Source organism: Salvelinus fontinalis, chromosome 27 (assembly GCF_029448725.1).
Source record: "Salvelinus fontinalis isolate EN_2023a chromosome 27, ASM2944872v1, whole genome shotgun sequence".
Taxonomy (NCBI): domain Eukaryota; kingdom Metazoa; phylum Chordata; class Actinopteri; order Salmoniformes; family Salmonidae; genus Salvelinus; species Salvelinus fontinalis.
The window spans coordinates 15,687,566-15,703,606 of record NC_074691.1 but is presented as its reverse complement, the minus strand read 5'-3'; the positions used below and the strand labels follow the sequence as shown (position 1 = coordinate 15,703,606).

Below are 16,041 nucleotides of genomic sequence, written 5' to 3'. Positions count from 1 at the left end.
AGCTCGTGTGTGTGCGTGTGTGCGTGCGTGTGTGCGTGTGTGTGTGTGGGGGGGGCTTGTATTACTATCCTTGTGGGTACCGGAAATCCCCAAAAGTCCCCACAAGGATAGTAAAACAAGGAAAATCCCCACAAAGTCAAAGGCTATTTTAGGCTTATGGGTTAGGGTGTGTGTGCATGTGTGTGTATGTGGGTGTGTGTGAGGCAGGGGGTGAGGCAGGCAGGGGGCATGAGCGAGAGCAGAGATCAGGTTATGGGAATTTCCCTAGATGGTTATGAATCACTGTGATATGCCCAATTTCCTCCTGGGATAGGACTATCACTTGTCTGTATGAATCACCCGTCCCCTACTGTAAACGACAGTAAAATCAATCAATCTCCTGATCACTCAAACAGAGAAATCGATGAGGTCAATTTGGAGAGGTTTGGGTTGCATTTTAACTAAATACATTAATGACATTCAATGGTCCTAGCTGACTGCATTAGTGTGAGGGACATCACGTCTATGGTAGAAATCACCCAAGATGCATGCTGCTGTCAGAACATATTGGGTTCCCGGCTTCCGACAGTAGGCCAAACAATGATGTACAACATACAGGTAAGTGACAAAATAAAGGAAACACTTGAGTAAAGGAGGGTTCTGGCGGGTCTGTTATGGTGTGGGGTGCTTTTTCTTGACATGGTTTAGGTCCACTCAACCACTTAGAGGGCATGGTAAACACCAATTAATACACAAACATTCTGAGTGATCACCTTCAACCTAGGGTTGGGAGTGTTTTCTTCCAGGATGACATTGCCCCCATCCACAGGGTGAGAGTGGTCACTAAATGGTTTGATGATCATGAAAACGATGTAAACCATGTGCCATGGCCGTCTCAGTCACCAGATCTTAGCCCAACTGAACACTTATGGGAGTTTCTGAAGTGACGCCTGAGCAGCCAGGTCACCTGTGATACGAGTCAGTAGTCTACATCCATCCATGACTGAGGACATTGAAAGATGACATGGAAACCAGCCATTAGGGGCAACAGTGAGTGTTGTTACCTTCAAGTAGGTTTTGGTTTTGCTTAAGTGTTGTGGATGGGGATGGTGGATATGTGTAAGTATTTGCCTCTGGTGCCAAAAGGTTGGAAGTTCAAATCCAGCAATAGTAAGTTGTTTTTGAGATTTTGGTTTTAAACCTTAACCCTTACCTTAACCATTCGGAGTTAATGCCTAACCTTAACTCTAACCTTAAAAATGCAGTGTTAATGCCTAAACTTAACCTTAAACACTTAGAAATGTGATGTTTGAGAAACATGAATGAACGTCTAATTCTAACGTGAGACTGTGAAAGCTAGTTGGCCTGAGACAGCGTTTTCCACCACTATCAACAAAACACCAAATTATGACATTTCCCATAGAAGAAAGGTGTCGCATCCCTCCAATAGACTTCCAGACACATGTAGAATATATGCCAAGGCTCAGTGTAGCCCTTCTGGCTCGTGGTGGCCAAATGGCACTATTAAGACACAATGTTGTTTCATTTATTTTGGCAGTGGCCTGCACATCACCAAGTATTACCTTGACTTTACATTTGTACACTCCATACAGATTCTGGGCCAGCTGTACGCATGTTTTGTTTACTCAGTGATACCACTGAGAAACAGAGCAGCTGCTGGTAGAGAATACGTCTTGCACATTCCCAGAGCCAACAGCATCGTGGGAAACAGAGAGTGGAATGCTGGAGACCCACTTGACAGAAACACAGAGGAATGAGGAAATGTACGTCACACCTGGATGAAGACTCAGACTGAGAAGCAGAGCTGTGTCCTCACCATATCCGTAGTGTTGATGAAGCATTGTTTCCCATTACATCACATTCTCTGATGCAGAAAATGAACATAAGATAGGTGCTGTGAAAAGGAATGCTATTAGACATCTATGTCAACCAGTGATGTTGAACAAAACTCCTTTGCTATTAGTGGTATTGTAAATACAAATGAGTCTCTCCAGGCCAAGGTCCCATGTTACTGTAGGTGCACACTACAAGTATGAGATGGTGAAGATGCATGAACCGAGAAATGACTACCGAGACCTTGCATAGTTAGGGTATCAGTGACACCATTGTTGATGTGAGCAGTCTCCTATTGTCTTTTAATGAAGTTTAGAGCGCTCCCCACTAGCCTGTAATGTCATGGTTGAAACAATAACCCAATGCTTTTCTCGCACCGAGGCTTTGGGATCAAATCCCGACTGTCTCTGTGTATCACCGTATTGAAAAACCAAAGACATAGAATTTGAGTATGTTTATATTTGTTGGTATCTACAGCACTGTTATAAAATGATTTAATATACACTACCCTAACCTCAGATAGCTTAAAAATGCAGAATAGCACTTTACTGTCTCCCAATCAGCAATGGAATGCTGTGTATTGTCTGTTGCTGCCTGAAAAGATCTAGCATGAAAGCCCGTTCTACCAGGAGAGAATTACTTATTTGGAGAAAAGCTATCCATCAGCCTGCCATCAGAGGGAGGGAATTCTACCAAGACACATTTAAAGGACAACTACTGTAACAATAGCCTTTTTACTGTTGACTCTAAAGAGATGATGTCTGTCTGCTGTTATGGAACAGAGATAGAGAGGACATCCAAGGACAACCATTATCCTGCATGCTTCATCCATATCATACTGAAATGTGTTTTACAGTCTGGTTGCATGTTGAATAATAACATCCGAGACACAAAATACATTTTTCTTTATGTAAATTCCTTATTATACCTTAGACAATAGATCTTAGGACAACTGTGAGGCAACGTCTGCCCACCCATGACAAGTCATACGGTTTCCTAATACCTTTGAGCCCTGTCCTGACGACTAGAGCACACAGTCAGCTTTGTCTCTCTATCATCTCTCACGCTCAGCACAATCGCTGACCCCTCCCTGGCCATCGCTATCCTCCCCTCTCTCAAAGCCTCTGTGTCCCTCAATGGCACCTTTTGTTCAAGTGATGTTGCCATTGCAAGTGGAGAAGTACCAGAAACATCTCAACAATAGATCTGCATATGAGGAAAAAATTGCCGGTTCAATGGGAACGGCCTAGCAACAGCTGACCGATCAGGACAAGAGAGAGCCTTTTAAACCTTGAACACATTCAGTACAAACACAGAGTTGTTCATTACATACTTTGTTTATTGAGGGTGACACTTATTTTTGCTGTTCTGTACACCAACGTGATTTTACAGCTTTTTGGGGCAAATTGGATAACAGTTAAGTGGTCTTTACATTTCACAAATGCATTGAATTTCTCTTTGTGAAAGTAATGGCAGTCTCCAATGAGGATGTCACGCTCTTCACAATCCAATCTTTAAACACAATCAAAGTTTATGCTATAATCTACGGTATATGTCTACTTTCTATTATTTCTAGCTTTAAAATACCACTATTTAAATGGTTCATACAGCACCACTGGTCACTGTAGTCGTGTCTCCTCCTGCTATAACTTGTACCAATTACATTCACTTCAGCTCCACGTGCACACAAAGACACTTGCTTAAAATGGACAGTATCTATGGCAACTGGCCCAGAATGATTTACTGAACAAAACATTGATGTTTCACAAAAACAACAACCAATAAATAGTAATACAAAGTCACAAAAGGCTATTAATGTCTGTGTGTGATGTGAGTAGTTTAAATATGATAGACATATCTGAAGAATGATACACAAGGTATCCATGCAGAATATTACTGTATATAAAACAAGATAATCTCCACTTGCCATAAGACTTAATAACATCACACACTATTCAATCCTGGAGGGCTTAACAGACACTGATACCATCTTCAGACTATTGAAGTCTACTAATCAAGTGAGTGGTTAAACAGCTGATAATATACACAAAAGGAATAAACTGCACATTTAACTTTTTGATAAAAGCCACTGAACACTGAATCTTGCCCCAGACAGGATAGATAGTCCTTAGCACACGGTACAGTACTGTACATTCAGTTGGCACATATTTATATTCTATTGTGTTATATTCTTCTCTATTTTCATAGGACGCTTCGAGGTGTGTAGAAAACGTCTTTCCATCGATATTGACGTGCTCCTCATTCTACCAATGAGCTGTGAAGTGGAGCAGCAGCAGTTGGAGCAATAGGCGATACGGTACAGTAGGTAGAGTAGGGTTAAGCCTGTGAATATCATCCTGCCTTGGCTCCCCGCCCAGCGGTGAGGCCTCCTCGCAGCTCTTTCTCTGCCCCAGGTGGCCGGAGGGATGCTAGGAGACAACCATACATCCAGGCTTAACGTTGAGCTGGGCTCAAACCTGCTGGGGAACCCCCTGATCCCTATAGCCTGGAGGACAGACAGGACACAGTGAGGTTACAGGTCGTTAAGTAGACTGGTGAACACACCACCTGAACGCATTGAGTGCAACGTTGCAGGTGAGCCCTGAATAGCCTCAGCAAACTGAGTAAAGCCATGCAGCAAGCTGGAAAATGCTTAATAGTGAAACCTTAATATATAAGAGAACGAAATTTGAATCTATACTGAAAAATCTTCTCGAAAAATCTTCCCAGACATGCTGCTGAGAGTATAGCGTCCTCTCTGATCTGTGATGCTGCTAGTTGCAAAGCATGCTGTGACGGAGTCAGGGACAGTGCTGAGGACATTCAGGGCACTCCCAGCTATTTCTCCATTCCAGCCCTGTCAATGACGCCCGTTATAACAAGCATGATGGAGGACAACAAAGCCGAACAGTGTGAGAGACAGCCGGAAGGGAGGTGGTGGGAGGAACAGGAACATTGGCAGAGATGGAGTCGATGGAACAGGGAAAAAGCAATGGTGGCAGTGAGTGAGAGGAGGCAGCAACATGTTGGTGGAAACACAAAGACTGTGTAGTACGACACATACAGTACGTACCATCAGAAACTTTCATCCGTTTAGGAGGACAAGCAAAGAAAAAAAACAGAGAAATTAGTATTGAAAGTATGACAAGCTACAGGTGTACTGCACAGTGGCACTTCATGTTCTAGGAAATGTTCTGATAAAGACTATTATAGTAAGAAACACTGAGAAAACAACCCTCTTTGATATGGAAAGAAGAAGAGACAGAAGATAGGACCCAGAGCTCAGTGGTTAGATTCAATAACAGGCTTGATAATAACAGCATGAAAATGCTCAACAGTGTTCTGGGAGCAGCCTTTTCCTCCCACACACAGAGCAATTAATACCACACTGTTATCTTGACAAAGACCTCTTCTCTAGGCAAACAATAGTAATTGTCATGATTCCAATGAATCCATCCCCTTATGTGGCTTGGAGGGCGAGAACTTTAATAATGTAATCCAAGCGTATCTAAGAAATATCAGTGGGATGCATGGGGAGAACTATGTAGCTAATGTAGCTTCATTTTAATAAAATACTGCCTCAAGTGACAACATAAAGCAGACACAATAGAGCACAAGGGGAAGAATGGGGTTTATTTGTTTATTTGGATCCCCACTAGCTTTTGCAGAGGCAGAAGCTATTATTCCTGGGGTCCACAAAAAACACAGAGCATGACAAGTAACAAAACACTGATACACTGATAGACAAGGACAGTCACACAAATGTAAAATACACAACTGATCTTGACAAACCATTTCTGTATGGACCTCGCTTTGTGCACGGGGGCATTGTCATGCTGAAACAGGAAAGGGCCTTCCCCAATGTCAAAAGTCTAAATGATGTGGGTAAGGCGGAGTCAGGCGCAGGACACAGAGATGAGTAATAATCGTAACTTTACTCAACAAACAATCTTCCATCAAGGAGAACAAATATCCAGAGCATATAAACGAGACAACTTGACAACAACAATCACGCACAAAACCAAAGGGGAAACCAGAGGGTTAAATAAGGAACAATGATCATGGAATGGAAACCAGGTGTGTACAATGAAGACAAAACAAAAAAAAATTAAACATGGATCGGTGGTGACTAGAAAGCCGGTGACGTCGACCGCCCAAACGCCGCCCGAACAAGGAGAGGGACCAACTTCGGCGGAAGTCGTGACACCCAAACTGTTGCCACAATGTTGGCAGCACAGAATTATTTTTTATTTTTTACCTTTATTTAACTAGGCAAGTCAGTTAAGAACAAATTCTTATTTTCAATGACGGCCTAGGAACAGTGGCTTAACTGCCTTGTTAAGGGGCAGAACGACAGATTTTTACCTTGTTAGCTCTGGGATACGACCTTGCAATTGCAACTGTCTAGAATGTCATTGTATACTGTAGTGTTAAGATTTCCCTTCACTTGAACTAAGGGGCCTAGCCCGAACCATGAAAAACAGCCCCAGACCATTATTCCTCCTCCACCAAACTTCACAGCTGCCACTATACATTTGGGCAGGTAGCATTCTCCTGGTAGCCGCCAAACCCAGATTCGTCCGTCGTACTGCCAGATGGTGAAGCGTGATTCATCACTCCAGAAAACGGGTTTCCACTGCTCCAGAGTCCAATGGCGGTGAGCTTTACACCACGCCAGCCAACGCTTGGCATTGCACATGGGGATCTTAGGCTTGTGTGCGGCTGCTCGGTCATGGAAACCCATTTCATGAAGCTCCCAATGAACAGTTCTTGTGCTGACGTTGCTTCCAGAGGCAGTTTGGAACTCGGTAGTGACTGTTGCAACCAAGGAGAGACAATTTTTACGCGCTTCAGCACTTGGTGGTCCGGTTCTGTGAGCTTATGTGGCCTACCACTTCGCGGCTGAGCCGTTGTTGCTCTTAGACGTTTCCACTTCACAACAACAGCACTTAAAGTTGTCCAGGGCATCTCTAGAAGGGCATAAATTTGACAAACTGACTTGTTGGAAAGGTGGCATCCTATGACGATGCCACATTGAAAGTCACTGAGGTCTTCAGTACAGGCCATTCTACTGCCGATGTTTGTCTATGGCGATTGCATGGCTGTGTGCTCGAATTTATACACCTGTCAGCAATGGGTTCGGCTGAAATAGCTACATTTATTAATTTGAAGGGGTGTCCATATACATTTTGGCCATGTAGTGTAAAACAATATAAAAACAATACATGTACAACAACAAAAATGTATAAATAATAATAATACAAATACAACAACAAAAAATGATGTTTGTGTTTGTGTGTCCCCTCAAAGTCCCCGCTGTTCTATGAGATGTTGCTTAATATTTTTTTAAAGGTCATTTTGCTAGTTGCTTGAGTAATTGGACATGAAAGGAATTCCATGCGATCATTGTTCTGTATAATACTGTGTGTTGCCGTGAATTCGTTTGGACTTGGGGACTGTGAAGAGACCCCTGGTGGCAGGTCTTGTGGGGTATGGGTGAATCTTATTTGATTATGCAGGCAATCTGGAATTTCATAACATTAATATTTATCATAAAAACTAGATGAGAAGCAGTTCATCGCATGTCAACTCTCAACCAGGAAAGACTGGCATGCACGTTGTTGATGTTAGTTCTGTATGTGCAGTTAAGGGCAAGGCGTGCTGCTCTGTTTTAAGCCAGCTGCAGCCTTGCTAGGTCTTCCTTTGCTGCTCTTGACCATATAATAGGACAGTAATCAAGATGGGTGCAGACCAGAGCCTGAACAACTCGTACAGCTGACTTTTGTGTCAAAAACACAGGACATATTTGTATAACAGACATACCCATCCACATCTTCACAACAACTTTGTCAAAATGAATTGACCATGATAATTGACATCCAATGTTATACCTCAGAGTTTAGCTTCCTCAATGGTCACACCCTTTACACACAACTCCAGTTGAGGTTTAGGTCTTAGAGAATGTTTTGAACCAAATACAATGTGTTTAGTTTTAGATGTATTTAAGACCAGCTTATATTAATCACCCATTTTGCTACTGACTGTAACTCCTTGTTTAGAATGTCAGTGAGCTCACTTGCTTTGGGTGCTGACATGCAGAGAGTGGAATAATCCACATACATAGTCATTTTAGCTTTGTGTGTCACGACTTCCGCCGAAGTCGGTGCCTCTCCTTGTTCGGGCGGCGTTCGGCGTCACCGGTCTTCTAGCCATCGCCGATCCACCTTTCATTTTCCATTTGTTTTGTCTTGTTTTCCCACACACCTGGTTTACATTTCCCTCATTACTTGTCATGTATTTAACCCTCTGTTCCCCCCATGTCTGTGTGTGGAATTGTTTATTGTTTCGTGTATGCGCACGTTAGACTGGTTGCGCTGGGTTATGTTACCCGTATTGTGTTTAGTGTTCTTTGTGCCGTGTGTTTTGTTCGCATAAATAAAAGGCTCCGTTTGCTACCCAAATTCTGCTCTCCTGCGCCTGACTCGCTTACAGCCAGTTACGCATACCTAACATTGTGTAAGACCAGTGGCAACTCATTTGTAAAAATAGAGAAGAGTAACGGACCAAGGCAACTGCCATGAGGTACATCGCACTGTACATATCTGATGTAAGAGAAGCTTCCAATGAAGAACACTCGCTGGGTTCTATTGGATAAATAACTCTCCAACCATGTGATGGCAGGTGATGTAAAGCTATAGCATGCACGTTTTTTCAATAACAACTTATGATCAATAACATCAAAGGCTGTACTGAAATCTAATAATACAACTCCAATTATCCTCTTATTATCCATTTATTGTAACCAATCATCAGTCATCTGAGTCAGTGCAGTACAAGTGGAGTGCCCTTCTCTATAAGCATGCTGAAAGTCAGTAGTTAACTTTTCTCTGAAAAATAGCATTGTATTTGGTCAAACACATTTCTCTCCATCAACTTACTAAGAGCAGGCAGCAAACTGATTGGGCAGCTGTTAGAGCAAGCAAAAGGGGGCTTTACTATTTTTAGGTAGTGGAATTACTTTAGCTTCCTTCCAAACCTGTGGATATACGCACTCCTTTAGGCATTGGTTAAAGATATAGCAAATAGAGGTGGCAATACAGTCTGCTACAGTTCCATTCTCAATAGTTTCCCATCAAAGTCGTCTATACCTTGTGGCTTATCATTATTGATGGATAACAATAGTTTTTCACTTCTCCCACACTAACTGGTCCAAATTTAAAAAAACAGCAATCCCTTTCTTTCATTATTATAACTTTTTGGCTCTCGAGTGGCGCAGCGGTCTAAGGCACTGCATCTCAATGCTAGAGGCATCACTACAGACCCTGGCCGTGATTGGGAGTCCCATAGGGTGCCGTACAATTGGCACAGCGTCGTCCGGGTTAGGTTTTGGCCAGGGTAGGCCGTCATTGTAAATAATAATTTATTCTCAACTGGCTTGCCGAGTTAAATAACAAAACATTTACAAAAATATGTTGGTTCACTGTTCAATGTTCAATGTTCAATGTTATGGTCACTACAGCCAATGGGAACTGATATTGCTCTATAGCAAAGTTCTGCAGCAATAGTGAAGAGTTGTATTTGTATTTATTATGGATCACCATTAGCAGCTACTCTTCCTGGGGTCCAGCAAAATTAAGGCAGTTTATACAATTTTAAAAACATGACAATACATTCACAACACACTATCCATGTGAATGTGTGTGTATAGTGCGTATGTTGTTGTGTGTGTATGCATGTGTCTGTGCCTATGTTTGTGTTGCGTCATAGTCCCCTCTGTTCCATAAGGTGTTTTTTTATCAGTTTTTTAAATCTAATTTTACTGCAAGCATTAGTTACTTGATGTGTGATAGAGTTCCATGTAGTCACGGCTCTATGTAGTACTGTGCACCTCCCATAGTCTGTTCTGGACTTGGGGACTGTGAAGAGACCTGTTGTGGCATGTCATGTGGGATATGTATGGGTGTCCAAGCTGTGTGCCAGTAGTTTAGATAGACAGTTCGGTGCATTAAACATGTCAATACCTCTTATAAATACAAGTAGTGATGAAGTCAATCTCTCCTTCACTTTTAGCCAGGAGAGATTGACATGCATATTATTGTTCGCTCTCTGTGTACATGTGTACATCCAAGGGCCAGCCGTGTTGCCCTGTTCTGAGCCAATTGCAATTTTCCTTTTTTTGTGGCACCTGACCACACGACTGAACAGTAGTCAAGGTGCAACAAAACTAGGGCCTGTAGGGCCTGCCTTGTTGATAGTGTTGTTAAGAAGGCAGAGCAGCGCTTTGTTATGGACATACTTCTCCCAATCTTAGCTACTGTTGTATCAATATGTTTTGACCATGACAGTTTACAATCCAGGGTTACTCCAAGCAGTTTAGTCACGTCAACTTGCTAAATTTCCACATTATTCATTACAAGATTGAATTGAGATTTAGGGTTTAGGGTTTAGTGAATGATTTGTCCCAAATATAATGCTTTAAGTTTTAGAAATATGTAGGACTAACTTATTTCTTGCCACCCACTCTGAAATTAACTGCAACTCTTTCTTAAGTGTTGCAGTCATTTCAGTCGTTGTAGTAGCTGACGTTTATAGTGTTGAGTCATCCGCATAAATAGACACTCTGGCTTTACTCAAAGTCAGTGGCATGTCTTAGTAAAGATTGAAAAAGCAAGGGGCCTAAACAGCTACCCTGGGGAATTCCTGATACTACCCGGAATATGTTTGAGAGGCTTCCATTAAAGAACACCCTCTGTGTAACTCTTTATCTACATTATAACAGGGGGTGTAAAGCCAAAACACATACGTTTTTCCAGCAGCAGACTATGATCAATAATGTCAAAAGCTGCACTGAAGTCTAACAAGACAGCCCCCACAATAATTTTATCATCAATTTCTCTCAGCCAATCATCAGTCATTTGTGTAAGTGCTGTGCTTGTTGAGTGTCCTTCCCTATAAGGGTGCTGAAAGTCTGTTGTCAATTTGTTTACCGTGAAATAGCATTGTATCTGGTCAAACACCATTTTTTCCAGAAGTTTACTAAGGTTGGTAACAAGCTGATTGGTCGGCTATTTGAGCCAGGGTCTTTACTGTTCTTGAATAGCGGAATGACTTCAGCTTCCCTTCAGGCCTGAGGAAACACACTTTCTAGTAGGCTTAAATTGAAGTAGGCTTAGTAGGCTTAAATTGAAGATGTGGCAAATAGGAGAGGCAATATCGTCTGCTATTATCCTCAGTAATTTTCCCTCCAGATTGTCAGACCCCAGTGGCTTGTCATTGTTGATAGACAACAACACTTTTTTCACCTATTCCACACAGACTTTATGGAATTCAAAAGTACAACTCTTGTCTTTCAAAGTTTTGTCCAATATACTTGGATGTGTAGTATTAGCTTTGCTGCTGGCATGTCATCCCTAAATTTGCATATCTTGCCAATGAAAAAGGCATTAAAGTAGTTGGCAATATCAGTGGGCTTTGTGATGAATGAGCCATCTGATTCAATGAATGATGAAGCTGAGGTGGCTTTTTATCTACAACATTTCATTTAAGTGCCCCAAAGCTTTTTACTATAATTTTTATATAATTTATTTTTGTTTCATAGTATAGTTTATTTTTCTATTTATTTAGTTCAGTCATATGATTTCTTAATTTGCAGTCCATTTGCCAATTCAGCCAGACTTATTTGTCATACCTTTTGCCCCATCCCTCTCAACCATACAATTTTTAAATTCCTCATCAATCCAAGGGGATTTAACAGTTTTTACAGTAATTTTCTTAATGGGTGCGTGCTTATTAGTAACTGGAATAAGCAATTTCATAAATGTGTCAAGTGCAGCATCCGGTTGCTCCTCATTACACACCACAGACCAGCAAAAATGATTTACATCATCAACACACGAATCACTACAAAACTTATTGTATGACCTCTTATACACTATATTAGGCCCAGCCTTTGGAACTTTGGTGTTCCTAGATATGGCTATTATATTGTGATCACTATGTTCAAATGTTCTGAGTTAGCCCTCCTGATGTCGTTTGACCCCACATGGACTACGACAGTGTCAGCTCCTGGCATCTGTTGTAGAACAGTCGGAAGCAGCCTTGTGATGTCCTGTAGTCGTGCTCCTGGGTAGCACAGGGTTTTTGCCTTTTGAACCGAGATGTTTCTCACCATAAAGCTGCCTATGATGACAGCTGGTGATGTTGAATGGGCCAGTCTCTCAGGCAGCCTCACGGTCTGATGAGGGTGGGAGCTCAGAGGATCTGAACCCAAGGTAGAAGCCACCGGAGAGGGAGACAGAACCGAGGACGAAGACGCAGGTACCTCCAGATCCGATCTTGAATGGGAATCACACATGGAAGAAAGCGCCGGAAACTCTGGATCCAGGGCGGCAAAGCTGTTTCTGCTCTGTGTCAGATCAGGGCTGAACATCTCCAAGGAGACCCCCGATGAAAGAGGATGCCTTCTTCGACTTCCACAGCGAGTGACGTACCTCCATGGCTGCTTGGTTGGGTCGAGAACAGCTCCGTTCTCCAGGGAAGGTGATGACCCCTTCGGGGATGGAACCCTGCTAAAAACCGGCCAGTCGGCTGTGGAGAGCCGACATGGCGGCAAAACTTCCACCAGAGCGGCATCCGGCTACTGGTGTGGAAGAAAAAGAAAAGGAGGCGTGCGTGGGCTCCCTGGTAGTTTGTGTAGGTTTGCTACTTGCTTGCTAAGAGTAGCCACTTCGCTTCTGTAGTCCTCCGCAAGCAAGCAGTTGCTACATTGAAAGTCAGCGCAGTCCACATTGTCCCGGAACAAAGCAAAGTAAACACAGCTATTGCAGCGTTGGAAATGTTCAATAGCGACCTCCATTTGAGACCGCCAAGCTATGCTAACTAGACTTTCGTGTCTCTCCCACTATGCGGAATCTGGCAGGATCTCGGGACAGACAGCAGCGCTCACAGCAACTAAGCCCAACAGAGCTGCAGGATCCAAAATTAAATAAAAGTATATAAAAACTCTGTCAGCTTTTAAACCAAGGTCTCTAGTTCAGATTTCGGAGTTCAACAGCGTTCAACAACAAATATATATATATTTTTTATGAGAACAAGTTCTCATTTACAAATGCGACCTGGCCAAGATAAAGCAAAGCAGTGCGACAGAAAACAACAACACAGAGTTACACGTGGGATAAACAAAAGTACAGTCAATAACACAATAGAAAAATCTATATACAGTGTGTGCAAATGGAGTAAGGAGGTAAGGTAATAAACAGGCCATAGTAGTGAAGTAATTACAATTTAGCAAATTAACACTGGAGTGATAGATGTGGAGATGATGATGTGCAAGTAGAAATACTGGTGTGCAAAAGAGCAAAAAAAGTTAATAAAAACAATATGGGGATGAGGTAGGTAGTTGGATGGGCTATTTACAGATGGGCTTTGTACAGCTGCAGCGATCGGTAAGCTGCTCAGATAGCTGATGCTTAAAGTTAGTGAGAGAGATATAAGTCGCCAACCTCAGCGATTTTTGTAATTCATTCCAGTCATTGGCAGCAGAGAACTGGAAGGAAAGGCGACCAAACGAGGTGATCGCTTTGGGGATGACCAGTGAGATATACCTGCTGGAGCGCGTGCTACGGGTGGGTGTTGCTATGGTGACCAGTGAGCTGAGATAAGGAGGAGCTTTACCTAGCAAAGACTTATAGATGACCTGGAGCCAGTGGGTTTGGCGACAAATATGTAGCGAGGGTCAGCCGACGAGAGCATGCAGGTCGCAGTGGTGGGTGGTATGTAGTGCTTTGGTGACAAAACGGATGGCACTGTGATAGACTGCATGCAATTTGCTGAGTAGCGTGTTGGAGGCTATATTGAAAATGACATCGCCGAAGTCGAGGATGGGTAGGATAGTCAGTTTTACGAGGGTATGTTTGGCAGCATGAGTAAAAGAGGCTTTGTTGCGAAATAGGAAGCCGTCTCTAGATTTAATTTTGGATTGGAGATGCTTGATATGAGTCTGGAAGGAGAGTTTACAGTCTAGCCAGACACCTAGGTATTTGTAGTTGTCCACATATTCTAAGTCAGAACCGTCCAGAGTAGTGATGCTAGTTGGGTAGGCGGGTGCGGCAGCGATCGGTTGAAGAGCACGCATTTAGTATTACTTGCATTTAAGAACAGTTGGCGGCCACGGAAGGAGTGTTGTATGGAATTGAAGCTCGTTTGGAGGTTTGTTAACACGGTGTCCAAAGAAGGGCCAGCTGTTTACAGAATGGTGTCGTCTGTGTAGAGGTGGATCAAGGAATCCCGCAGCAAGAGCGACATCGTTGATATATACAGAGAAAAGAGTCGGCCCGGGAATTGAACCTTGTTAAAGACTGCCAGAGTTCCGGACAACAGGCCCTCCAATTTGACACACTGAACTCTATCTGAGAAGTAGTTGGTGAACCAGGCGAGGCAGTCATTTGAGAAACCAAGGCTGTTGAGTCTGTCGATAAGAATACAGTGATTGGACAGAGTCGAAAGCCTTGGCCAGGTCGATGAAGACGGCTGCACAGTACTGTTTTATCGATGGCGGTTATGATATAATTTAGGACGTTGAGCATGGCTGAGGTGCACCCGTGACCAGCTCGGAAACCGGATTGCACAGCGGAGAAGGTACGGTGGGATTCGAAGTGGTCAGTGGATATAGGTCTGTAACAGTTGGATATAGGTCTGTAACAGTTTGGGTCTAGAATGTCACCCCCTTTGAAGAGGGGGATGGCCACGGCAGCTTTCCAATCTTTAGGAATCTCGGACGATACGAAAGAGAGGTTGAACAGACTAGTAATAGGGGTTGCAAAAATGGCGGTGGATAATTTTAGAAAGAGAGGGTCCAGATTGTCTAGACCAACTGATTTGTACGTGTCCAGGTTTCGCAGCTCTTTGAGAATATCAGCTATCTGGATTTGGGTGAAGGAGAAGCTGGGGAGGCTTGGGCAAGTAGCTGCGGGGAATGCGGAGCTGTTGGCCGGGGTTGGGGTAGCCAGGAGGCATCAGCTATGTAGCCAAGTGATCATAGGGTCCAGTGAACAAAAATAGATGAAACAGAGAAGCCGTTAGGTAGTCGTTACCACGCTAGCTGGGAGATGCGCCTAGCTCGAGGCTAACTGGTGCTAGCTTCAGGACAAGGGTGTCACCGACGTCCAGCAAAGGCCGGTTGAGGGCACATCTGACGGAATTACGTCGGCAGACCAGCCGCGATGGATCGGCGCTATGATGACGTCACGTCCCGTGATAAGACATGATCAATACAAGTGGATGTCGCAGATCCAACACCATTGGTATGCACTAGTCGGGTGAGCGGTAACCTGGGTCATATTATAGGCTTAAGTCAAAGTTTGAAGGCTCCTCTTGACGGCTGTGTGGTCCCATGGTGTTTATACTTGTGTACTATTGTTTGTACAGATGAACGTGGTACTTTCAGGAGATTGGAAATTGCTACCAAGGATGAACAAGACTTGTGGAGGTCTACAACTTATTTTCTGAGGTCTTGGCTGATTTCTTTTGAGTTCCCATGATGTCAAGCAAAGAGGCACTGAGTTTCAAGGTAGGCCTTGAAACACATCCACAGGTACACCTCCAATGACTCAAATGATGTCAATCAGCCTATCAGAAGCTTCTAAAGCCATCACATAATTTTCTGGAATTTTCCAAGCTCTTTAAAGGCACAGTCAACTTAGTGTATGTAAACTTCTGACCCACTGGAATTGTGATACAGTGAATTATTGTAAAGGCTGTCGTCGGTGGAAGAAGGTGAGGACCAAGGTGTAGCGTGGTAAGTGTTCATGATATTTAATAATAAACAAAACTGAACACTGAATAACAAAACAACAAAGAAACAACCAAAACAGTTCTGTCTGGTGCAGACACACAAATACTGAAAATAACCACCCACAAAACCCAACAGAAAACAGGCTACCTGTTTTGGTTTTGCTATGGTTCCCAATCAGGGACAACGATTGACAGCTGCCTCTGATTGAGAACCATATCAGGCCAAACACAGAAATAGAAAATCATAGAAAAACTAACATAGACAACCCACCCAACTCACGCCCTGACCATACTAAAACAAAAGACAAAACAAAGGAACTAAGGTCAGAACGTGACAATTATAAGTGAAATAATCGGTCTGTAAACAATTGTTGGAAAAATGACTTGTGTCATGCACAAAGTAGATGTCCTAAATGA

General features: G+C 43.0%; 1 protein-coding gene across 2 annotated transcripts in view; it reads right to left on the bottom strand.

Moving 5' to 3' along the window:
• Nucleotides 1-16,041, bottom strand: part of stum (stum, mechanosensory transduction mediator homolog) — a 73,746-nt gene that overhangs the window by 34,897 nt on the left and 22,808 nt on the right. The window contains exon 3 of one of the 2 annotated variants that reach the window (XM_055884964.1): nucleotides 3,152-4,339. The exons of the other annotated variant lie outside the window; for it this stretch is intronic. Coding sequence (XP_055740939.1) covers nucleotides 4,305-4,339 — 35 coding nt within the window. The 3' untranslated portion in view covers nucleotides 3,152-4,304. Of the gene's footprint in view, nucleotides 1-3,151; nucleotides 4,340-16,041 lie in introns of those variants that run through there. 2 annotated transcript variants of the gene reach the window in all.